Source organism: Eulemur rufifrons, chromosome 20 (assembly GCF_041146395.1).
Source record: "Eulemur rufifrons isolate Redbay chromosome 20, OSU_ERuf_1, whole genome shotgun sequence".
NCBI classification, from domain to species: Eukaryota; Metazoa; Chordata; class Mammalia; order Primates; family Lemuridae; genus Eulemur; species Eulemur rufifrons.
Window position 1 is genome coordinate 39,654,748 of NC_091002.1, and position 26,099 is coordinate 39,680,846.

Sequence of the window (26,099 nt, forward strand, 5' to 3'; positions counted from 1 at the left end):
GGGCTCAGGGACATACTTATACCAAACAAGTATTTGTTGTTTATCTGAAATTCAAATTGAACGAGGTGTCCAGCCTTTTTGTTGCTCAGCCTGGCAATCCTAAGTGGGAAGCCCCTCAAGGAATTTGAAACCCAGGAATAAAAATGATGTAAGATTTAATAAATACATTTATTTACAAAATCAAAATTTTAGATTACTATAAATAGGTTCAGAGGCACATAAATAAGTCCAGGAGCATTTAGATACATTCATGATGCAAAGTCCCCATCTAACAGGTAAACAGTCCGTGCAGATGATGACCTTGACCGACCTCCAACTGGCCTGGGGAACCCGGGGCTGCCGCTGAGTTTCCTGGTTCCACCTGTGCATAGACCTATACTGCTCCCCCAGCCCTATCAGCCCAATAACTCATTCCATCCTTACCACAGCCCCCTGTGGAAATTAGGTCACATCAATTGTAATTATGCAGTCATCACGCAGATGCAGAAACAGGCTCAGAGAGGGGAAGTGACCTACCCAAGGTCACACAGGGAGGCCAGAAGCAGAAGGGCCGAGATTACAACTCGGGTCTGTGCAACACCAAAGCCCTTTCCCCTCCTCCCCGCTGCTCCGGGTCCTGCCAGGCGTCCAGCGTGCAGTTGGCCTGTCTACCCCTGCCCGGGCCGGGGCAGTGCTCGGGGCCTGGGGCAGACCCGGGTGTCGGGAGCGGGAAGAAGCCCCCAGCGGCTGTTGCTGGCCTCGGTGCCTGTCGTAGCTTCTCTGGAGCCGGGCGTGCAGGTGGCGGACCCTCCTTGCCTCCTGGGCGGCGAAGAAGGAGGCGGCGATGGCGTGTCGCAGGCGGCGCGCATAGGTGTCCAGGAGCACCGTGGCGCACGCCAGGAGCTGCAGGGCCCCGGCGGCCAGGGGCGCGGCGGCGCTGGGGCGACGCGCGGGCAGCAGCGGGCAGCCGGCCGCGGTGAGGCGCAGCTCCCACTGGGAGGAGCGCTGGGCGGACAGGAAGGGGCTCTGCGGGGGCGGCCGGTTGAAGAGGAAGGGGATGAAGCCCAGCACGGTGTATGCCGCCTGCAAAAAGGAGAAAAAGGCTGGGTCAACAGACGGCCGCCCGGGCCACTGCCACTCGCAAAGGCTCGCCCAACTTTCCCTGCTTTCGTCTGCAAAATGGGCACAGAAATAACCTTGCTTCCCGGGTTTTGAGGAGAACTAAATGAGACTGGGAGTCTGAAACAGGCCCTTTTGGCAAATAGGAAGCACCATGCAAATGTTATTTTCGTTATCATTATCTTTGAGCAGAATATTCTAGAGAAAACGAATGTTTGTGAGCATTTACTCCTTGCTGAGCCCTTAGTGAATACTCAAGATGTGCTAGCAACTATTCCATCAAATATGCAGGATTCTGTGAGGTGGAGGCCAGCAGAAGCCTCATTCAAAAGATGGGGCCGGGGTCCAGCCACTGCTGCACTCTTGCCTGGGTGACAGAGACCCACTCTCTTAATAAATAAGACAAGACAAGATAAAATAAAATACCCAAAGCCAAACAGTGGATTACATGTGGCCGACCCCAAGGGTCAGTCCCAGGCAAGGTGGGTCCCAATGCCCTGCTGGTAAGCTTTAGGGCACTGTACTTTCCCTGACCTGTCATAGCCAGGAAGAGTGGTGTCTAGAGGGCAGGGAGGTCAGAGGTTAACCATCTGGACTTTGGGTCAGACTGCTTGGGTTGGATCCTGGTTCTGCTAACACTGACCTCTCCATAAGGCACAGTGGGCACGAGCTGGGGGCCCATAGTATTTTTAGAGGCCCATGAAAATGTTTTGATTTTGTTTGCAATCCGAAGAGCAAAATGAACTTTTAAGTGGAAGAACGTGTCTCACAATATAATATTAATATGTTTGTTTTTATACCACTGCAGTCATTGATATTTATTATGGAAGAAGGAGCCCATGAAGGTAATGCCAGGGGCCCACAAAAAGTCACAGTGCAGCCCTGGTTCTGCCACTTATGGGTTAAATGTATTTGGACAAGTTTCCCAACTTCTCTAAGCCTTAATATCTTCATCTGTAAAATGGGGATGATAATAATTCCTAACTCATAGGATCATGGTGGCAGTTAAATGAGCTACCCTATCTCATCAGTTCTGAGATGCATACTTTTTCACATTTTAACACCTTTGAAATCAGGATGTGACTTCAAATCAATACGACTTGTAACTACTTTCAGCAGCCCAGGCAGGTGGGCTGTGTTTGCAGGCATAAACTTGGTCTGATGTCTCCTATCATCACTTCAATTAGGTTATATGCACTGTTGGCATGTATTTGCAGTTTGATTGCCATTTCAAAATGTCCTCAAAAAAAAAAAAAAAAAAAAAATCCTGCTTTGATTTAGCTTAGCAGTGAATGGTTACTGTGTCCAGAACAGAGTAGCAGGGCTTGAATGTGGTATTAATGAAGCAAGTATTCACTTTTGATGGATGACTGTTGTCCCATATTTTTTGGCCAAGCAGCGACCTGTGACAGAAGGTTCATGCAAATAGTTAGAGCTGAGTTATGTTGAGTCACTAACCCATGCGTGAAAGGATAGACAGCCACACTCCCAATGGTTCAACTAAAAGTAGGGGAAACTTCCAAAGTCCTGGAAAAAGATGAAAGAATTTCAAAGCAATGAGGATGGAGCACAGCCAATTCCTGCTTTCCAAGAGGACCAGAGAGTACCATCATCAAAACTTGTAGCGCGGGTGTCTGTAGCTTGCAAGAAAATGCTGGCAACAATAGTGCGGTGTCACCAACGCTCTTGACGGCACAGAGAACCATATTGGGTGAAAAGGCTCAGACACTGACTCCCAGGCCGGAGTCATTCAGAAGAATTGGGCTCTAATGGGAGCACCTTTTAGGAAAACCACCAAATTACTTCTCTGTTTTTCTTTTTATGTCTACATGAGAAAGAGATGATAAAATAAATCTACGTTAAATTGTAAGTGAACCACCTTATACACATACAATTAAAATTCCCAGTGATAAGAAATTATTGTGTCAAAGTTTAATAGGCAGCATTTTCTGTCCCAAGGATACATAAAATAGTGGAGTGACTTGTAATTGATGGCATGTTAGATTCGATGAAATACAGTAAATCAAGGAACCCAACACATTGCTTTACTGTGACCTACAGTAATAAATGCATTTTATAGCACCTTCTAAGCACAGATTGTACAGTAATTGAAGAAAATTTTCACAAAACAATATATATCCTTAACACCTACAATATACTCTAATAATTTTCTAGTCTATTCTATTTCATTTAAAAAAAAGCTGGCCCCCCCTTAAATTGATTAGATTGATTTCATGTAGTTTGAAAAATACTTTTCTTCAGGGGGCGATGGGTAAAAACCTACCTATCAGGTACAATGAACGCTATTTGGGTGATGGGCACACTATTTGCCCTGACTTAAGCATTATAAAAGGTATCCATGTAACAGAAACATTTGTGCCACTTGATATTTTGAAATTAAAAAAAAAGAAAAACACTTTTTAAAAAAATTTATTTTTATTTTACTTTTTTTCCAGATAGGCGTGTCACCCCGTCTCCCAGGCTGGAGCAGTGGCGCAATTGTAGCTTACTGGATCCTTGAACTTCTGGCCTTAAGCAATCCTCCCACCTCAGCCTCCAGAGTATGTAGGACTACAGGCATGCGCCACCATGCCAGCTTGAAAAACACTTTTCTAGTACATACATACTTGGTAAAAATAAGTTATTAATCTCATTAGCTCAGAGTCTGACGCTTTGGTATATTTTACACAATGAAGTTTTGCATGAGATCTCACTATTAAAAATAAAAAATAAAAAGATTTTGGCAAAAGACAAGATTAAAAAACACAAATTTTGACCTTATAGTAAATATACCCAATAGTAAGTAGATAGTAAACATTTTATATATTTTTATTAAAAAAGTAAATATTTCAGGCTTTGCGAGCCATATGGTCCCCTATCACAACTGCTCAACTTTGCCTTTTAGAACAGCCACGGATAATACACAAGCAAGTGGCATGGCTATGTTCCAATAAAACTTTATTTACAAAACCAGGAAGCTGCCCTGAGGGCCATAATTTGCCCTGAGGGCCATAATTGGCTGACTCCAGATCTAGACCATTCCAAAGCCCTCCTCTAGTCTGATATATACAGATGTGAGTTATGAATAATAGCCACTATTTATTAAACGTCTCCTATGTGCATGGAGCTTACTAGGTACTTTCAGAGACATTACCACATTTTAAGACCCACAATAGCCTCGCAGCGTAAGGAGGATTGATCCAGTTTGTACAAATAAGGAAAATGAGGCTAGGACTTGCTGCTGCTTGTGAAAAGCGTGACTTGAGGGCAAGTTATTTTAAGGTCACTGAGTATCAGCATCCTCACCTGCAATAGGGGGTGAAAATATTATAGAACCCACTTCATTATTCCCACTGTTGTGGGAACCAAAAGACTCCATCCACCCAGGGCCCAGGGCCCCATGGCTTGTTCAAGGGCCATGACTCGGAGGCAAAGAGTTAACAACCTGCCCCATTCCCTCAAGGAAATGACTCTATGCTCATCTTCCCATCCTTGCACTTACATCATACTTGACCGTGAGCGTGATGGGCACTGTGGGCAGCTTCTGAGCCCAGTCCACAGCCGCCTGTGCCAGGAGGAAGGCCACGTGGTCTGTGGCCACCGTCACAGCCATTGCTACCAGGAGCAGAGTGAGCAGCCCCAGCCTTAGGAGACAGCTCAGCAGCTCCTCCTGTGACAGCCTCAACCGGGCCGCCTGGAGCAGCCATGCAGGCGGAGGAGCCACCAGGTGTGTGGCCTGGGCCTGTGCCAGCTGCTCTGCCAGCTGCTGTGTGGCGTAGATATTGTCGAATCCCAGGTCAGTGAGGTAGCGATGGAGGTACCAGGCCGACTCCGCCAGGAGGCCCAGCATAAAGAGCCCTGTGACCACCCGTTGCATCCCCAGCGCTGCTGCCCGGGCCAGAGACTCCAGGCCAGAGAAATCCTCCAGGATCTGCTGAGTGACCCCAAGCATGTGCAGCTGGAAGGCAGAGCCATTGCCCTGGGCCTCGAAGGTCAGGGCCCGGCTGCCCGCTTGGCCCAGAGCCTTGGACGCCTCGTGCAGTTGGTGAGTGGTGTTGAGCAGACTCTCCAGGGAGCCCTCTGTGACGCACCTCAGCACCTGCCCAGCTGCAGCCACGTTGGCCAGGATGTTTGGCACCACGGCAATGGCCAGGGTGGCAGCACTATAGGACAGGAGCAGCCGGCGGCCCTGCTCTGTGCCCAGGGTGGGCACACTGAGTGCAAACAGGCAGCGGACTGGGGGCACCAGGCCCAGGCCCAGGAAGACCAGGAGGCCACAGACAGTGGCCACCATGGCCGAGGGTCCCGGAGGAAAAAGCAACGAGGACGCCAGCCAGTGATGGGTCAGACCCGCGGCAGCGGCAGCCAGAGAAGCACACAGGAAGAGCTGGGTCAGCAGCTGGCCACAGCTGGCGGGGACAGGCTGGGAGAAGTCATCCCAGGCAGCCTGCAGTGGGGCAAGGGCCTTGCAAAGCCCCGAGTGCCAGAACCTCCACCTGCACACAAGGAAATTGGGGGGCCCTCTATCAGGAGGGTGGGGGCAGGTGGGTGTCTGCCCACTGCCCCTGCCCCATAAACCCATCGCCCCGCCTGCTAACAGACTCCATACTTTTAGCCACAGGGACAGGCATACTTCCCAGGTTGACCAATCAGTTACCCACCCCATAGCCACATGATAAGCTGAACCAATCAGAGCCTTCCCTGGGATTATTCTCACTGGAGCTGTCAGGGAAGAGCCCAGTTTCCATGCAGTTCCTGAGGATATGAGGGTGGATGTCTGAGCTGCTGGAATCCATAATTACAGTCTTGTGAGGGCAACTGATCCAAGAGGATGAAAGAGTCATGGAGCAAGAAGCACAGATGAGAGAGAGAGAGAGAATGAAGGAGAGGGGGAGGAGGAGGAAGAGGAAGTGGCAGGAGGGAGAGGGAGAAAAAATGTGGTAGGGGAGGGAGACTATTTCACTTGAAGTCACACCATGGCTCACCGTATGCTCCTGGACATTACCTTCTTTATTGACTTTGGGGTCTCCTCTATAATTTAGGGGTGAGGAGGGTGGACCAGCTGGCCTCTGAGGAACTTCTCTATTCTATTGTCCTTACATTTATTCATTCAACAAATATTTATTAAGCAACTACTATGTGCTAGCCATTGGAGAAACAGAAATAAATAATACAAACTCCTGCCTTCATAGGACTCACACTAAAGAATGACAGCAGAGAAACAGTAAGAAGAGGTTGGATTCTGGATGCATTTGGTTGGTGGAGTCCACAAGATTTGCAGACCGATTGGCTGTGGGCTGTGAGAGAGAGAGACGAGAGTCAAGACTGATGGCAATGAGCTTTCGTGCCTGAGCAAATAGAAGCACCCAGGTGTGGCTTCTTGGGATGGGAACTCCAGGGTCAAATCAGGTTCGAGAAGAGGGGAGGGGAGGAATTCAGGTTAGAACTCTTAAGTTTGAGATCCAATTTAGTCAATCAGTAGAGCTTGTGAGAATGTGGTTGGAAAGATAAGTCTGGAATTCAGAGAGATCAGGCTGGAGATAGAAAGGTGGGAGTCACTGATTTATAGACAGTATTTAAAGCCAGGGAGCAGAATGAGAGTCCTCAGGAGAGAGTGTTGCTGGGGAGGAGAGAGATCCAAGGACTGAGCCCCAAGCCACTCCAGGGTTAGGGGTTTTTCAGTGGGGAGGAGCCAGCAAAGGACACTAAGAAACTGATGTGGTGGTGGGGAAGCCAAGTAAACAGGTATTTGGAGAAGAAGGGAGTGATTGCATATGTCAAACGCTGTTGAAGGGTCAAGAAAGATGGAGAGTGAGAAACACCTATTGGATTTAGCCACTTGGAGGTCACTGGTGACCTTGGCATGGGCAACTTGGTGGCTTGCTGGGCCAAAACCTTAACTAGATAGGGTCCAGGAGAGACTGGAAGGAAAAGAATGGGAGACACAAATACAGACAATTCCTCAGAGTAATTCCCACAGTAAAGGAGCAGAAATATGGAACAGTAGCTGGTAGGGAAAATGGGACCAAGAGAGTTCACTTAAGGTGCCATGTCTAACACGTTTGCAGTTGGGAGCTCATATCGCAATGGGAGATATTGACAAAGGGGAAACTTCTTGGAGGGACTAAATTTTACCTGGGCGAATCAGGAAGGCTTCCTGGAAGAGGTGACATTCCAGCTGGGGGTGGAAGGACAAGTATCCATTCTTAGGTGGGGAAGGGGGCTTGGGTGTCCCTGACAGAAGGAACAGGTGTGCAAAGGTCCTGCACGTTGACCAGCACTGTCAGGAAATGGGGAGCTGGGAGGACAGGGGCACAGTGGGAAGCTGGGATGCAGCAAGGCCTGTGGGGCCGGGGTGCAGGTTGCAATTCAGGCCCCAAGGGCTGGACCCCGTGTGCAGTGTGCAAGTGTGCCTTACCTTGGCCCGCAGCGTGTACAACTGTGTGTGTGTGTGTGTGTGTGTGTGTGTGTTAGCTGCCCCCATTTGGAAACAAGGAAGTTTCATGTTAAAACCCAGATTTCCAGCTTTTCTGGAGAAATGAGAGGACCTGGGTTAGCGGTCCTGCCTTTGCAGTTGGCAGTTGGAGCTGAGTGTCCACTGTTCTCTTTAAAAACGGGGCACCCCCTGCACTGTGCCCCCCACTTATCGACATACGGGGGTGCATGCGCACTGCACCCGGGGCCTCACACAGGTGCATTGGAATTTGAGTCTAACACCCCCTCCTACTCTATAATTAGCATTCAGAACACAGTAGCTTTGGGAATAATAGCTAATAATAAAAATGATTTTAAGAATTGAAAGCCAAGTACTAAATCATATTGGGTGACAAATCTTGTGGTGGGTTTTGTGAATGACAAAGAAACTCGCAGCCATTTACAGAGGGCTTACTCTGAGCCAAGCATATGCCAAGTCCTAAGCATTTTCTCATTCAATTCTGGCAACAGCCTGGTCATTATAGTATAATAAAAGACATTATGATTACTCCCATTTCACAGATGAGGAAACTGAGACTCAGAGGCGAGGATTTCCCCAAGGTCACACAGCCAGGGAATGGCAGAGCTTGAGACTTGCGCCGTACCAATCACACCTGACCGCTGACTGCTTTCCTGCCTGTGGCCTCAGTGACCTCAATCCCCAGACCTACCGGGTCCTGAAGAGGGGCTCAGCGGCTCCGTGGAGGCCCTGCATGCTCCCAGAGCAGCAGCGGTGTCGGGCGGGCAGTCCTCGGCAGCCGTGGCAGGTGGAGAGGAAGTAGGGCAATCGCTGGGCCCTGGGGAACCCTGTGGCTTCTGCTTTCCCCTGCTTTTATCCAGCCCTCCTGGCTGCCTTGTCCCGCCCTGCTTGTGACCCACCTCCCGGAGGGTTGGGCGACCTGCCTTCTCCTCTCCCACAAGGAGGAGCACGTGGAAGGTGTGGGAGGAGAGAAAGAAAGCCTTTCCCAAACACCTCTAATTCTGACAGCAAAAAGGTAGGATCAGTCCCATTTTACAGAGGAGGAAACTGAGGCTCAGCGAAACCATACAGTTTCTACTTCTTAGCAGTAGTGACAGACAAGCACTCCACTCTGCTCCCCCTTCCCCTCCCTCTCCATAGTTTTCTGCCTCAAAGGGAGCCTGACCCCTGACTCCTAGGGGAGCGGGAACCCACAGGTGATGACCGGGACCTGTGGCTGAGACCAGGGAGCGGTGGCTCTGGGTCTCCCGCTCCAGCTCCCTTCCTGCCTCTGCCCTGCCTTGAACCTGGCTTCAAATCACAGCTCTGTCCATCCCGAGCTGTGTGACCTCAGGCAGGGGACCTCTTCTCTGTCTCAGTTTCCTCCTTTTTAAAAAAGATGACCGATAAGTTAACACGTATTGAGCACTTACTATGTGCCAGGAGCTCTTGTAAACAATTTCTGTCAAATTCACGGAATCGTTACTTTCCATGTCCCTTTGCAGTAGGGATGTTATTTCCATTCTCCAGCTCAGAAAACTGAGACCCAGAGAGCCAAGTCACCCACCATGCCACTGCGCTGTAACTCGCACAGCTGTGGTTTCTGCCCGCCAGGCCGGCCACGGAGTTCACCAGGTTCTACTCCCTCAGAGTGGGTAGTTCACAGACATTGTAATTACCTTGTAGTGCATCTGGTGCTGCAAACAGTAGGCACTCAATAGATGTAAATTCCCTGGAGGCACCCTCTGTAGTCCTCACCCTGTAGGTCCACTTCTAGGCTGTTCTGAAAGCCAATTCCTACCTAGAACATTTCCCCCCTGCATGTCTGTGCCCCAACATTGCCAGCAGGACTTCCTGCCCCTGGAGGCCTCTCCTGAAGCCCCCAGCCTCCCACCTTGTGGGATGGACCAGCCGGGCACACAGCTAGGTGGTATTCCAGACTGCCTGTCATTTTTCCTTATAAGGACATGTTGCCTGGGCCACTTGCTCAGGCCTGAAGAGGGGTTCCCTGCGGCAGCCTGGTTAGAGGAAGTGACATTCTCTCTCATAGTCACAACAAGTGAATGAGACACCTGTGGCCAGAACCCTCAGAGCAGCTAATACCCTCCCCAGACCCTGAGCCCCTCCAGGAAGCCAGGCTGGCAGCCAGGTCTGCAAGAACTAAGCCCACAAAGTAGACCCGGGGCAGTAAACTCACGTGCCCACAGGGGCCGGCCGGCTCAGGTAACGGGCAAAGCAGGTCTGCGCACACGGCAGCGAATTGCAAAGTGCAGACCCCTTCGAAAAGGGCAGCTGCAGTCGAGGGTCCAAGACCCTCAAATGAGATCCAACATTAACAGATTTTCTAATTTTTTTTCAACAGATGTCAGTCATTCCCCTTATTATGTAAATATCCAGCATTTCAAAAAAAATTAAGACTACTGTGCAGACCAATCTTGACAGGTCTGTGGGCCGAAGCCAACGTGGGCCACGAATTTGGAACTTCTGCAGGAGGGCTCGGCCAGGCCAGCTGTCTAGCTGTTCTGCTGAAAACCGCAGGGGCCCTGGGCTGAAGGCAGCGACCTGACCTCAAATGCCCGCTTTGTCCCTTACTGTGCCGTGTGACCTTGGGCAAGATGCTGTTCCTCTCTTAAGCTGTGCATCCTTCGCCATAATGATGGGAATGCGGTATCTGCTTCTTAAGGTAGTTTGAGGGTTGAATGAGACCACGTGTGTGGAGTGTTCAGTGAGCAGCGCTGCCTGTGTGAGCCCCCACCTGCTCAGACTTGATTGTTCAGGCCTCTGTGATGCCCACCGAGCCACGCTGGCCTGCGTCCCACCACACGGAAACCTTCAGGGCATTGAGCTGGTTGGAAGGGAAGGGTCCTAGAAGACACCCACCAGCATTTGCCCAGTTTCTGCACGGGCACCAGTTAGCTGATTGGATAAGGACCCTGTAGGTCGTTTCCAGAAGTTCCTCTGGTGGATACGCAAGATTTGGGAGCCTGGGGGAATGGGGGAAAGGGTGAAAGATATTTCTGGCTTTCGTGGGTACATGTAGGCAGCCACCTCTGTCTATATAAGGCCGGCCTGACCTCAAAGCCCACAACATCCGGAGGGGGCTTCTGAATCATCAAAAATAGAACCACTGTGTTGAGGGGAATTTGTGGGCGGAGGACTCAGAGCCATAAGACAGAAGAGGAAGAGGAAGCGGTGAGCCTTCAGGTCTGCCCGGGGAGCTCGGTCTGGGAACGGAATCAGAGGTCCACAGGGTATTACAGTCATCAAATTCCTCAGCCTGTGGGGATAGGATGTTGCCGCCGTCCAGATAGTTTGAGAGTGCAAAGAGGTAGCTGAAATCTTAGCGTATGGCCAGCGCTACATAATAGAAACAATGTGAGCCACCAATATGAGCCATATATGTAATTTAAAACGTTCTAATATCCACATAAAAAACAGAAATTAACTGTAAGAAAACATTTTATTCAACATAATGTATCCAAAATATCCTTTCAACCTGTAAAAAATATAATAAATTATTAATGGGGTATTTTACATTCACTTTCATATACTATGTTTTTAAAATCCGGTGTGTGTTTTATACTCATGGCCAATCTCAATCTGGACTAGGCACACTACAAGTATTACGCACATGGCGAGTGCGTAATACTCACACATAGCAAGTGGCTACCATGTTGCACACGGCAGATATAGACCGTTTCCATCATTTCAGAAAGTTCTGTTGAGCAGTGCTGCTCTGGGCCAGTGGAACCAGTGACCACTAACACTGAAATAGACCTTCCAGATCATGTGGTTCAGGACTCATAGATCCAAATGCCTTCACAGGCCGGGAAGGTGAGAGTTGAAAGAAAAATGCCAGTGTGAGACATTAAGGAGTGGTGGGGACTGAGGTCAGTGAAAGAGTTCATGCTCCAACTTAAGTTTTCCTCACAAACTACTCTGCTCCAAACAACTGTTGCCTGGTGGCAATGAGGGTCTCATATTGCTAGATCTTCTGGTCTTTTCCAAGAGAAGAAGAAATCAAGATTTTTATGTGAAACCTGAATTTTAAAGATTAGCAACCAATTAATGATTTAAAATTCACTGGGGAGCGGGCGAACAAAAACCTGACTGAGGGCCAGTGGCAGAGCTGGGGATCACCGGAGTGCAAGCTGTTTTGGTGTAAACTCTGTGTGTCACATCCTTGTGGCTTTGCTTCTCCAGACCCCTGCCCACTCTCCTGCACCGGGCAGGTGGACTCAGATGGGCTGCATTCTGGCTTCTGTTGGTGTGACACGTGACATTTTATGTGTCAACTTGACTGGGCCATAGTGCCCAGATACTTAGTCCAACATTATTCTGGATGTTTCTGTGAAGGTGTTTTTGGGTGACATGAACATTTGCATCACTGGCCTTAGAGTAGAGCAGATTGCCCTGCAGAATGTGGGCAGCGTGGGTCTCATCCACCCGTGGAGGGACTGAAGAGAACGAAAGACTGACCTTCCTCGGGCAAGGGGGCATCTCGCAGCAGCGGCCTGCAGATTCGAACTGCAACTCTTTCTCCAGCCTGCCACCCTCCCCTCAGATTCGGGACTCACCAAGCCTCCATGACTGTGCGAGCCATTTCCTAAAATGAGTCTCTGTCTCTGTCTCTCTCAATGAGATACACACACCCCCTGTTGGGCTGCCCTCTGGGAACCATGAGGGAGGGAGGGCGATCGCAGGCAGCTCCCTCCCTGCAGTTCCCAGGAGCCTGCTTGTCCCTGGACCCAGCTCTTGCCAGGGGCTCACTCCCTGGAGGGCTGGCAGGGGGGGTTCTCCTTCAGTCCTCGCTCCCTCTCCCCGGCCCCGGGTCCTGCTCTTTTCCTGTGGCCCCCATACTCTCCACTCACCTTCTACCGAGGCCCTTGACTAAGCTCTCCTCGAATTAGCTAGTTTGTGTGCTTTCTACCTCCTGCTGAGACGCCACCCATGTGGGCTCATTTTTCAGATAAGGAACCCAGAATCCCACAGAGTAAGGAGACCTCGTCCAGGTCACACCATGTATCATGGGCAGAGCCAGAAGTCCAACGTGGCTTTCTGAACGCATGTCTTAGATGTCCATGTCCAGGCCTTAAGAGGCCTCATCACTTTAGCTTCTGTCCTCCTCGAAGGCCACTGTCACGTGAAGAGGTCCAGGCTACTCTTGGAGAAGCCACATGAAGAGGGACCTGGAGGGTCAGTGGCCATTGTGGACATTCCAGCCTCAGATAAACTCCCAGCTCAGTGGTGCTGGCCACACCGCCCAGGGCAGAGACAACACCGTCCCTGCAGAGCTCTGTCCAAAAGCAGAAACGTGAGCCAAGAAATCGCTGAGTTTCCAGGCTCTAAGTTTTGGGGTGGTTTGTTACGCAGCCATAGATAAGAAAAACAGGTGTTTTGCTTTGTGTGTATTTGTCCTTTCTGCCTTGCGGGTGCTCCTGTTGTCTCCTGGCCATGAGCCCCTCCTATATCTGCAATGACTCTGCACCAGCCCGTGGCATCTCCCTCGCTCCCACGGGTGCACCCGTTGCGGCACCCGGCCTTCTGCCCACAGATCTGCCCTTCCTGAGCACGGCAAAGCCCTTCAGGCGTCAAGGACTGAGTAACAGGCAGTGGGGGCAGGAGTGTGACACTTTCTAAGGAGAGCTCCAGAGAGAGAGCTTGTGACCAGCCAGAAGAGGCAGAATCAGACTTCCAAAACTCGGCAAAGTTCCGGTTCAGAGCATCCAGCTAAATGAGACCATCTTTGCTCCTCTGTGCCTCCAACCTCTGCACCTGCAACCCCTTTCCTAGAACGTTCTCCCCACATCCCCATAGCGTCTCTCTTCCTCCCACGTTGCCATGAGCATCTGACTGACTTCCTTAGGTCTTAGTCCAACGCCACCTCCTCGGAGAAGCCCTCCCTGACCACCCTGGCTGAAGTAGCCCCCGAGCCAGTTTATCACACTGGTCAGTTTCATTTTCTTCATGATCTCCGTCAGGACCCAGAGTCATTTTATTTCCTGCTGCCTGTCTCCTCTGCTAGGATGTAAGTTCCACGCGGGTCCATAACAGGTTCTAAATAGATTGTTTGTTGAATGAATAAATGGAAGAATGAATGAACAAAGAAATGAACCAAAGAGACCCCAGATTAGAGGGTACATGGCTTCTCATAAATTCTGGTGTAGACTCTTGCATTTACTGAACACTTGCAAAGTGCCAGAAACTGTTCTAGGTGCCAGAGTTATAGCAATAAACAAAATAACATTTATGTTTTCATAAGTTTATATTCTAGAGGAAGAGAAAGATAATAAACAAGAAATAAAAAATACAGTGTCCTAAGTACTAAAAAGAAAAATATGGCAGGGTATGGGGGTGGGGAGCAACGAGGGTGATATCCTAGACAGGATGGACAGGGAAGCCTCTCTGGGAGGTGACATCTGAGCAGGGACTTGTGTAAAGTGAGGGAGGGAGCCAGGCACATATTTGGGAGCAGAGTGTTAAGCAGAGGGAGCCGCACATGCAAAGGCCCTGAGGCAGGAGGGTTGCGTATGTGGCTGGAGAGGAGAGGGGAGAGTAGTCGGAAGTGAAGTCGGAGAGGGCAGCGCTGTGGAATCTCCAGGCCAGGAATTTGGGGCTGTGAAGCTCTGTTTATGTTCAGAAAGGCAAATAATCTCCAGGTCTAATGTTGATTAACATTCTTTATTTTACAGCATTTTTGATCAGAAGTATTTGGAATCATGATTCATCTGCTTAACGAATCCTGTGGGTTTCTCTATGAATGAATCTTCGTGTCCCACATAAGGGCACCACTCACCAGCCCCAGCGGGCTGTAACTGATTAAATACTGACGCGCTCACTTGGAAAGGAGGTGGAGCTCAACCTCCAACTCGGGGCCTCTCCGCCTGCGCTCTGGGAAGCACCCATGATTCAGTGTTGCTGTGTCAAGGACGAGTTCGTCCCGGGTGCTGCCTTCCTGGCCGCAGCCGCACTGCTCCTGGGGGAATGTCAGCCGTCCAAGGCACAGGAAGGGGGAGTGTGAGGGTTCAGGGTCCCTCGGCTGGTGCCTTTGTGGATGCTGGGCTGACCTGCGCCTTTCCATTCAGCAGACACTTCCTGAGTGCCTGCCCTGCCGAATAACGTGCTATTCGCTGGGGACGCCAAGATGGTTCTGCTTGAAACAAGGAGGGAGGAAATCCTCTAGGACATCCCTCTCTGGCCCCAGGCTCATGGGAATACCTCACTTTTCCCCATCTGTACAAGGGGACAATATTTTGCCTGCCTGAGACATTTTACCCTGGCCTTTTACAAGGCCCCAATTTATCTTTTGACTTTTCTCTCACCCCTGAAAAATGTGGCCTTTGCTAATTAAACATGCCTGCCACTTGGAGTGGGGGTAGGAAGATAAAGACCAGCTGCCGGGACAAGAAGCAGCTGCTACCCTGCAGCCACAGAGGTCCCTGAGGGGCCCGGCTGGAGGGGCCATGGGTCACCTATGAGAAGGTGGAGCCCAGGCCTGGCCTGACCCCAGAATTATGGCTGAACCGAATCAGATTAAACAGGAGAATCCTAAACCTCTTGGGTAGAGATGTCAGCTGTGGTTTCTAGAACTTCCCTGGGGTGCTTGGGAGCCCAGAGAAACAGCAAGAAGGCTTTTCACAGTCTCTATGTCCTTGGAAATTCCCGTCACCTGTCCCTCCCCCTGTCTCCAGGGACTGGAAAAAAAAGTCTCTGGCTTCTGTGTATTAGCAGAAGTATTGTACGATTCAAACAACTGCTGCAGGATGGAAACCAGCCAAGCAGAACACACACTGGTTGTGAACAGCTGGAACAACTGGACTGAAACATTGCAGCCCTAAAAGCCTCTCCCAGGAAAGTGATCCTTAACACAAGAAGGTCTTTCTACAGTGTAACCTAAAGTAGTCAGTGGGAGATAATATAAGCTGTGCCCATGGGGACAGATGACCTCCTGTCCCAACTGTACAAGATAAACGCCATTCCAGATTTGCTGACTGTTGCTGAAACTGGGCTCTCTTGTATCCTAACCATATCACAGCTCACAGATAAAGGAGCTTGTTTCTCAGGCAGCAGGTCTGGAAGCTATCTGGGCATTGAAGTGCATGAGAAAGAGAAAGTGTCCTAGATAATGAGCCTGTGGACCTGAGTGGACCACTGGAGGTTACCCTCCTTGCTTGCTGCATACTGGATTACAGAAAAGAATTATTTGTCCTGTAGGGTCCTAGCAGCAGGTAGTGGTGACAGCCCTCTGGGAGGGCCCAACCTAAAGGGGGTCCCCAGGGGAATTCATAAGGTCTGAAGTGTGTTGTTGGCCAAGGTGGGTGGCAGTGCTGTGACATTGGCTGGGTGGACAACAGCCCAATCCGGGAAGGTGCCCAGCTGGAAGATGCTCTGTGCCCAGGTATTCATGGCCAAACTGAGCAGCAGGACGCCCATCAGGTTCATCAGGAGGCCTGTCCGCACCTGCAATGGAACCACATCATATGAATGGGGACACCCAGGCTCAGACACAAAGGCATTCACCCAAGATCCCACAGCTGGGATGTGACAGAGCCAGGACACAAAACCAGGTTGGTCAATGCCCAAGACCCTTTGACCTCTACACTACCCTAGGCTGTCACTCAAAGAGCTGCAAGTGTGCCCATTCACTGAGTGCTTTCTAGGTTCCAGGCACTGCGTGCAATGCCGTCATCAGAAGGTTATGTCACTTAACCCTGAAAGCAACCTTACAAAGGTTGTTATTATTAATCCCTATTTTACAGAAGAGGAAAATGAGGCTCAGAGAAGTTAGCTTGCCCAAGGTCTTGCAATTTAAGAATAATCTTGTCTGATTATTAAGCACCCCAACCCTAAACATACACCTGTACACACATGCACATGCATACACCCCCACACATGTGTGCACATGCGCACATACACTCTCTCTATAGGTCTATAGGTCAAGACTGTACTTCTCTATTAAGTAGAATTTTGCTTCTGTCTCCATCAACAGAAAGCCCCCTCCTCGGCGGCAGATCTGTCTCACCCACACTGCTGCGCCCCCAGTGGCTGGAACATAGAATGCACCCAGCAAATACTTGGGCGATGAATTAACGAACAAGTGAATGAACGAATGAACGTCGCGGTCTCCCTTTGCCTGCTCTCTTCCCAGTTTGCTCTGTGTATCTCCTCCCGCCTCTCTCCCACTCTTGCTCTCTCTCCATTCGTGCTGCTGGGATCCCGTGCCTGGAGCCTGCGCCGTGAGCGGGTTAGCAGACCGTCCTTCTCGGCTGCACCAGCTCGGGAAGGACTGTTTGCAGCCACATGCCCGCTGCACAAACGCCCCAGGCGGCCAGCGGAGAAGGAAGGGGCTGCAGGAGGCAGGAGAGCGGAGGGAGCTTCAGGGACAGGGAACACCTTGCCAACGGCTGGGCCCTGCTGAAAGCTCGTGGGTCCCCCTCCACTGCCGCAGCCCTCAGCTTCTGTCTCACTCCTAGGCACTGAGGCCCACCCTTGAGTCCGAGGGCGCGACTGCTGCTCTCTCTCCTAAAGATTCTCTTCTCTCCTAAAGGCACAGAGCAGGTGGCCAAACAAGCAGGAAGAGAGCTGTGCTCGGAGAGAGGGGGAGGTCCTTTGTTCCTGAAGCAAACTGTGGGAAGTAGCCACTTAAAGCAGTGTTTCCCCGAAATCGTCTAAGTGTGAGAATCACCCCAGAGTGTCTGCTAAAAAGTACACTCCATTCCTGGTCCCACGCAGAAGGAGCTACTCAGAGACGGCAGAATGGGGTGGGGGCCCAGGAGCCCTCGCCCACCACCCAGGGCCCACCCACCTCTCTGGCTTCTGCTAGAAGGTGCCCAGACTCACCATGTCTTTGGCCAGCAAGTGTCCCGAGGCAAAGGCGATCGAGTTGGGGGGCGTCGAGACTGGGAGCATGAAGGCGTAGGAGCAGCCCACCGTGCCGGGGATCATCAGATACAGGGGGTGCACCCTCAGGCGGATGGCCTGGGCCGGGGAGGGGCGGGAGACAGCAGGATAGAGACAGGTACAGAGAGACCAGAACAAGAGATGGAGACAGTTGGAAAGAGAATGACACAAAGACGTAGGGGCAGAAAGACAAAGACACAGAGGGATGGGCAGAGCGGTAGAACAATGGAGAGAAGAAAGAGTCGGAGAGAGAAATGGAAATGCAGTCAGAAAGACAGACGCACAGGCAGAGGCAGGCAAGGAGGGAACCAGACACAGAGAGGGAGAGAACATTCCCAGGGTTAGCGACATTCCAAGTGCCGTTTCATCAGCGATGGCCTGGGGCTATCTATCCAGAACACTCTTTCTCAAACGTGAACGTGCATCAGGACCACCTGGAGGGCTTGTTAAAACCCAGAGTGACTGATTGGGCAGGTCTGTCTGCACGCAAGAATTTGCATTTCTAACAAGCTCCCCGGGGTGACGCTTTGAGGACCAGGGCTCTGAAATCACCACCCCCCCTGCCTGGTCCCTCCCTCAGCCAAACAATCCCAACAACTGGCCTCTGGTTGCCTTTGCTTGGGGGTCTCACTGTATTTCAGAGCTAAAGTGAGCTCAGGATGGCGTCTGTTGGCAAGCTTCTCCAAATTTCTAAGACAATGGATCAAAAGTGTCTATAAGCTGGCCTCAGTCAGTGGGCCACCGGTTTGTCACCTCTTTCCCCTCTAAGTCTCTGGCAATTTACTTAAGATAGGATGTTTTGGTCCCTATAGGTAATTTTTGCAACCCAAAGCATATACTTTTACTCAAAAAGATCTAAAATCACCCCCTGTGTGTAAAATGTTTTGGTTTTGATGATAAGCACAATTTATAAGAATGTGACCTTTTCAAATGTCTTTTCCAGCAAAAGCTGCCCCTCATAAACTCTGCTAGGTCTTCTGCTTCCTTCCCTCCCCCGTACCACACATAGTACCCCCATTTCTCGCAATTTCCAGGTCCCTCAGATCCCAGGAAAGGGTCTGATTAAATCCGATCCCACCTAGCAAGAGTATGGGGACTCCCACCCCACACCGCTGGTCAGAGTGTAAAATGGTGAGCCGCTTTGGAGGGCAATTTGCTCATATCTAGCAAAATTTTAAATGCACATGCTCTTTGATCCAGCAATCTCAGTTATAGGAATTTCTCTAGATGTCATCAAAGATGCACAGAACAGGCAAGGTCAAGGCAGCATTGTCGATAATAGCAAAGTCTGGAAACACCTATATGTCCACTCGTAGGTGATTGCTTAAATATACTGACAACTGTCCATTTATCCATGGAATATTCTCCAGTCGTTGAAAAATAATATAATGTATATCTGTGTGCTAACATGGTGTGACCTCCATTACAAATTGATGCAAAAAATAAGCAAACAGAAACTAAACACAAGGTGGTGCGGATAAGTGTGCCATTTGCATACAAAGCATCTACTTGCAGCATTGATTTAATTTGATCAGTTTGGGATTATATGAAGATAATCATATGGTTTGGTCTTCTTTAATCTGCTTAAATATAAAACCATATTGATGGTTTCCTTTTTAAAATTCCTACTATAAACTCTACCTGATTATGATACGTCGTTCTTTTCATACAATCCTGGATTCATCTTGCTGTTTGCATCTCTGTTTATAGATGAGATCCGAACTATAGCTTTCTCCTCCTTTGCTCTCCTCCTCTGGTTTGGGTGTCAGGGTTTTGCTAACCTTACACATGGATTGAATGGCTTTGTCTATTTTTCTGTGCTCATGAACAATTTGGGTGAGTTGGGAACCATCTGTGCCTTGAAGGTTTGTTAGCTCTCACCTGGCAAACCAGCTGGGGCTGGTGATTTTTATCCCAGTGGTTCTCAACCAGGTGGGGAAAGAGGGCGATTTGTGCCCCCAGGGGACACTTGGCAATGCCTGGAGACATTTTGGATTGGTCACGATTTAGGTGAGTAGAGGCCAGGGGTGCCGCTAAACATTCTCCAGGGCACAGGACAGCCCCTGCAACAAAGAATGATCCAGCCCCAAACACCAATATGCTGAAACCCCTGCTGTAGAGGGAGGCTACGGCTTTGCCTACTGTTAGAATTTTTCCTATAGTTATTTGTCTACTTAGATTTTCTGCTTCTTAATCCAAATTTGGTGATTTATGTGTTCTAGAAAACTCCCCATATCACCATGGGTTAATTTTCTCAAAAGAGAGAACTGGGGGCACTTTGAAAATATTTACTCTGTTTATGCATGTCTTGAAGAAAAAAAAAACTAGTACTGAAAAAACATTGTACTGTGGTTCTGACACTTTTGTGCATTTTGGAAGAGAGCAACGGCAACAGTAGCCCCCAGGGAAGCTCCCGGTAGCAGGGGAGAGATTCGGAACCTGTTTTGGGAGAGGAACACCCCCCTCCCCCCATAGGACCCTCACCAGCTCCGCCAGCACCGGCAGGAAGATGATGATGGTGGCGGTGTTGCTGGCAAACTCGGTGAAGAAGGCGATGACGACAGTGATGAGCAGCACGGCCAGCGCGGGGGGCACGTTCTCTATGGGGTGCAGCTGCCCGCCGATCCACACAGACAGCCCCGACTCCTGCGGAGGGACGGCCCGTCACACCCCAGCCGCCCCCTCGGAGAGAGGCTGGGACGGACCATGGCAACGGCTGTACCCCTTCACAGACGGGGAGACTGAGGTGAGAGTGAGAAGCGACGTGTCCAGGGTCGCACATTAGGGCCACCAGCCCCTCTACCTCTTGAACTGCTCTCCACTCCACACCCCACAGGCCAGGGGCCCAAACCCCTGGGTCCCCAATAATCCGTTTGGCTCTAACACCCCTAAGTTCCAACTTGCGCGGGAAGGGGAAATCGGAGCTTCCATGGTAACTTTTCTCATCCTTCCAACAATGGTCATTAATTACCAAAATATCAATGATTACTTGTATAAAATATTCATTATTGTTATAATTATACAATGCTCTATTAATGTGTATCAAAAATATATGTAAGATTTACTATATATCATAAATATAAAATATGTATCAGATATTTATCAAATGCAACACAATGTAATTATCAATACTAAAGATATTTAGGGTCAGTAGTAAGGAAGATTAACACAATGAAGATAATGCAGATATTAACATTATATTATTATTTGTTGATATAAGAGTCACCACTACTGAGGCTTCCCAGGGCGCCAGGCGCCTGCATGCACTATCTTGTTGACCCTTCCCAGCCATCCCGTAAGGTAGGTATTATTTGTCCCTGTTTCACTGTGGAGGAACCTGACCTGGGAAAGTTTTGTAACTTGCCCAAGGTCCCCAAAAGTAGCCACAGACAGAGATAGACATCCACCTCCGTTAGCTAACCCACTTCCGCACGGCTCCCTACCGCTCAGCACCTTCCTCTGGACACTCCAGTCTGTCCCTTCAACTCTTAATTAAGAACAATGCCCAGAGCTGGCCACTGTCCTCCAGGACAGAGAAGGGTAAGGAGGTTCCCCTGGACTTCACTCTCTCGCCCACGCTGCAGAATTATTGGGGTGCTCTCTCTGCTGACTTTTATAGAAGTTACCCTATCCACAAGTCTATAATATGTATACGCTCCACCCCGACTCTGCCCTTCCACCATCAAATACATTATCCTTAAATAACCCTGAGCCAACACACCTTCATTGTGACCACAAAGGGCAAAGCAGAGGACGCCGAATTATGCTCGATGCTATCCCCTGGTGGTGCCATGGAGCAATGGCACAATGAAGCTACAATGGCACGGTCCTATAGGTTGTCTACTAAACACAGACAGCAAAGCTGAGGCGTTAGGAGTTGATCAAGGGCAGAGTTGGATTAGTCCCCTAACATTTGGAATCAAAGGCATTTCTACCACAGCCCTTTTTCAACCCTATACCAAAGAAACTCTATACATTTTCTTTTATGTTTAATAGAAAAGTCACTGCTTGTTCAGGACCTAAAATTTCATGAACGATTCTAGAATACTGTGTACAACTTTTACATAAATAAAATAATATATTTGCCCCTACAATTTGACTTAAAATTTACCTTCAATGCACAAATTATAAGTGCTTAAAAATATTTTTTTCCCCTGGAAGGGTCCTTGTATGATTAGAGTGTTTCTCATACAACTGCTCTGTTTGACGCCTGGCAAATAGGGTATGACGCAGAGTGGGGGCCCCAGCCCTTCCCCTGGCCCAGGGGGTGCTGCAAGGGAAAAATGGGACCACTGGTTGTTCCCGTAGGCCACAGCCCTAGCAAAGAGACCTACCCTCGTGCGTGCAGTTAAACAGAGAGAGGCTGGAGGGAGAGAATATTAATGACCTGGGTGAGTGAGAAGCCAAGGGCTTCCCTGTAGCTGGGCCTCTGAGTGACGGGCTTCCGGCCAGCGTCCCAGCGACCACTCGGCCTTGGCTCGGCTCCCACACTGGAGGGAGGTCTGGCAGCTTCGTGAGACGGGAACACCCCCAGCTGCCTGGGGTTCTGCTGGGGACTCTCAAGGGACTTCACCTGCTCTTTCTCATTCCTATAGGAATCGGAAGCTCCGTTTCCTTGGAAACACACAGCCCCACCGTGTTCCCAGGGACTCCATGGGCCAGCAACAGCCAAGGTCAGTGGCAGTATGGCCAGAGGGTCAGGAGAAAGGGCTCTGCAGTCAGACTGAGTTTGTTTCCCAGCTTCCTCCTTTCTAGCTGTGCCATCCTGGGCACGTAACTTAACCTCTCTGTGCCTCAATTTCCTTATCTGTAAACCAGGGATACTAATAGTGCCTATACCAGGGGGTCACTGTTGAGAGAACAGGAGCCAACCTATAAAACACGTAGAGAAGTGGTGGCCACTTGGTAAGTGCCCAGTGCATGCCAACTGTAATGAGTACCATCAAGACATGAGGTGCCAGAAGTGGTGAAACTCAGAAATCGCCCAATGCAGTGGTTGTCTAACTGTGTTCCTTAGGGTCCCCAAAGATGGCCAGAAGTACCTGAGGCCACTTTGCAGGATGTGGCTGGGGAGACTCGGTAAGCAGGATGATGCCCCCCTCTGCCTCCTCCTTCCTACTTCAACCAGGCTCTCTCTTCTTGGTCCCTTCGATATATAACAGGGTCACATCTCATAAAGAGGATGTTATGGTATATGTTCAACACTTCAAGTCAAAATCCCCTGTGGCCAAAAACGCCCTTAAAATTTTCTTAAAAGACTCTTAAAACACAGTAGGCTCGGCTGTGTGTATACAACTTTGTGTAATAATTCTTAGGTAGAGAAAGCAGTGAATCAGATTGGAGGAAGGAAAAAACAGAAGGCTTTATGCACGTGTGAACAGCCAAACCACTGCACCATTTACAAGCTATGTTACCTTGGGCAAATTAATTAATATCTCTGTTCCTTGATTTGTTTAAGAGACCACAGTAAGGATTAAATGAGTACACATAAAAACAGCCCCTGTACACAGTAAGCACTGAATGTGATTTATTGTTACCTATTATATTTAACAATCACAGTATAGTGCTTACCCTGTGCCCGGCACTCTTCTAAGTACTTTCCTAATATTAACATATTTAATCTTCATAAAAACCTCATGAAGTAGGTAATATAGATGCTCCTTAACTAATGATGGGGTTACGTCCCGATTTCACTAGGCCGACTATCCAATAAAATGGTAACAAAAATACACATGACTCAGGTTTCTGGGACACAGTGAGGGATGGGGGAGAGTACGTGTTTCTCTTTGCCTATAGGGTTTGCTCCGCTCTGACTTAGTATCGAGCTTCTATAACCTCACTATATTTGTAGATATGTTTATTGTGGTGATTAAAGATATCTATATATATGTGTGCATGTATATATATACACACATACAATATGTGTGTATGTATATATATGTGAAGGCAACAGAGATAAGATCAATGTTTTATCCATAAGATAGTAAAATAATAACAACAATAATAGTGTGAAGATGGGGGCAGCTACTTGTTCGAGCACTGGTATGTGTCAGCCGTCTGCTAGGTACTGTCCATACACTACGTTGTCAGTCCTCAGAACAGCCCATCTTATAGGTCATATCAACAAATATTTGTTGAGCACTCGTATGTACCAGGATTCTTCTAGATGCCCAGAGCAGACTGGATAAAACAGATCTGGTCCCATCCCTGCCCTCCGGGAGCTTCCATTCTAGCAAGAGAGACAACCAATGAACAAACAGCCCCCAGGATCATGTGGGGGCTAGATGTGGGATCAAGGAGCCGGGCAGAGTCACAGGAGGCAGGGACTGGGGCAGGGCTGCAAGCTGTGTGGGGGCCCAGGAGGGCGTCTCCGTCTCCGAGGAGCTGAGACCTGAAGAGTGAGGACTCAGGGATCGCAGGAAGAACATTCGACAAGGGAAAGGTGCTGGTGAGTCCAACGTGGCTGAGAAAGAGCAAGGGGCCAGGAGGGGAGTCCAGGAGGGGACAGAAGGAGGTGCCAGTATTGGGGAGGCAGGCAGGGGCCAGGCCACATGCAGCTGTGTGCCCAGGGAAGCCTCTGGACTTGAGTGTAAGCACAAGGGGAGTCACGACTACATGGTTTGCAGCAGGAGAAGACTGCAGTGAGGTCACTAAATGCAGTGAATTGCATGAGAATATACTTCCAGCCCTCAGAACCCGCACTGGGGCGCCCACACACCCAGGCTCATCCTGGACCGCATCCAAGGACCTCAAAACCTCATGCGGCCTGGCTGTGGCTTGGCAAAGGTATGGGGCAGGGGCCAGGAACCAGGATGTGCCATAAGCATTCTGGTGCCTCCCGGGCCAGGCTGTGGCTGCCTGGGGAGGAGATGGTACCAGCAGAGGTTGGGGGAAAGGGGCAGCTTCTACACAAAGCCCCTGTTGAACAGAAACCCCGGCCAGCTGCCCAGGGCTGGGCTGAGAGCCAGACTGGCCTCCCAGCATGCTCCGCACTCCTGCAGCCCAGCCCCCACCGAGAGCCTGTGCTTCTCCCCGCACCCCCCGAGCTCAGGGAAGCCCCTAGGCTGCAGGGTCATCTCATCCAGCCCCCTGCCTCAGGGCCAGGCTGGGTGCAGATCACCACGGAAAATGGCACCATTTCCACAGAGCTGCTCAGGCCGTGAACCTCCGTGTCATCCTTGATTCTGAGTTTCCCTTTTCAACATCCAGCCACAACAACCATAGATTCTAGAGCCAAACTATCTGGATTCTAATCCTGTTCCCACAGCTGTGTGATGTTAGGCAAGTTGCTTTACCTCTCTGTGTCTTGAGAGTGTGGGTAAGAATGGCATCTACCTCACAGCTATGCTGGGAGGTTTAAGGATGTTTAACGGTGTCTGGCTTGGGGCGAGCACAAAATACTGTTACTTCTCTGTACTCAGCGTCCTTAAGTCATGTTATTATCACTGTTAGTATTAATACTATGCCCATCATGAGCTCCCTGAGGTCCAGATCATCTCTTTTTCCTCTCTTTCTCTGCAGCACCAGGCACTGAGCGTGGGCCCATGTGATTATCCCAGTTTGGCGAGCGAGGAAGCTGGCTGTGTCTCCGGGCCCGTGTCGTTGCAGACCTGCCCCCACCTCCCGGGCTGCAGCCCACCCGCGGCTCCTGCCCGGGCCTTACCTCACAGGCTTTGGCCATGGCGAAGCCGCCTCCCAGGAGCAGGATGATGTTCCAGGGCACCGTCTCCTGGGCCTTCCTCCACGTCAGCAGCGGTTTTGTCTCCGTGTTGGGAGCTGGGTGGAGAGAGGGATTCCGCACACTCAGGGCCACCCTGCCCGAGGAAGGGGCCACCAGCCCTGCAGCCCCACCTTGTGGGGACCCTCAGGGGTCCCCAGGACGTCCGGCTCCAGCATCTGATGCGGAGCTTTAGAGTGAAACCTCACAAGCATCAAGACGGGGTGTCTGCTCCATTCAGAATGAAAGTCATGACTCCTGCAGCTTGAGAATTTTCTAGAACTCCACATGCAGGACATCATTTAAATCTCCCAACAGCCTTTCGGCGCAGGTGCTATTTTTATTCTCATTTATAAAAAGGCTTTCTTTGTATTTGAATGTGTACAGAGAGGAACAAAAGAGGAAGGAAATTCAGAAAAATAGAAACTAAGCGTATCTTGGGCCCATGAAATTACGGGATGGTTTTTCATTTCCTCAAAAGTGGCGGTGTCTGCAGTGGTTAGAACGGGGAGTGGATCGGCAAACGTTTTCTGTGAAGGGTTAGAGTGGGTGTTTTAGGATTTGCAGCCACACGTGGCGTCTCTGGTAACTGCTCCGTCACTGTGGCATGAAGGCAGCCAGAGACTGCGCACAGACACGTGGGCGCCGTGTAAATAAAACTCTATTTGCAAAAGCAGGCGCTGGGCCAGACGTGGCCCACAGGGGTCGTGTGCTCTCCCCGGGCTGGAAGCACCGGCCTGGAGACAGGGCCTTGAGTGCCCTTGAAAAGTGACCTTGCCCCTCTGAGCCCCACTTCCTCCGCCGACACATGGCACAGGACGAGGACCTGGAGGGTCCCGTGAACACTGACTGAGGCAGTGGTGGGCCTGCAGGCGGAGGGGGCATTTCGGTTTAGGCGACAGTTGCAGCCCCAGCGTCTGGAACAGTGTCTGGCTCCTGACAGTTTGCCAG

At 50.1% G+C, this 26,099-nt stretch overlaps 2 protein-coding genes across 2 annotated transcripts in view; both read right to left on the reverse strand.

Moving 5' to 3' along the window:
• Positions 1 to 408: 408 nt before the first annotated feature.
• On the reverse strand, positions 409 to 8,287 carry OCSTAMP (osteoclast stimulatory transmembrane protein). Its single transcript, XM_069495782.1, is given in 6 exon segments — positions 409 to 490; positions 492 to 535; positions 538 to 681; positions 718 to 1,062; positions 4,601 to 5,594; positions 8,244 to 8,287. Coding segments are annotated over 6 exon segments (1,653 nt in total).
• Positions 8,288 to 14,216: 5,929 nt separating this feature from the next.
• SLC13A3 (solute carrier family 13 member 3) overlaps positions 14,217 to 26,099 on the reverse strand; it is a 64,813-nt gene continuing 52,930 nt past the window's right edge. The window contains exons 10-13 of the mRNA XM_069496615.1: positions 25,095 to 25,207; positions 19,916 to 20,077; positions 17,372 to 17,509; positions 14,217 to 15,991 (exon numbers count right to left, since the gene is read on the reverse strand). Of these exons, the coding sequence (XP_069352716.1) occupies positions 15,815 to 15,991; positions 17,372 to 17,509; positions 19,916 to 20,077; positions 25,095 to 25,207 (590 nt within the window). The 3' untranslated portion in view covers positions 14,217 to 15,814. The remainder of the gene's footprint in view (positions 15,992 to 17,371; positions 17,510 to 19,915; positions 20,078 to 25,094; positions 25,208 to 26,099) is intronic.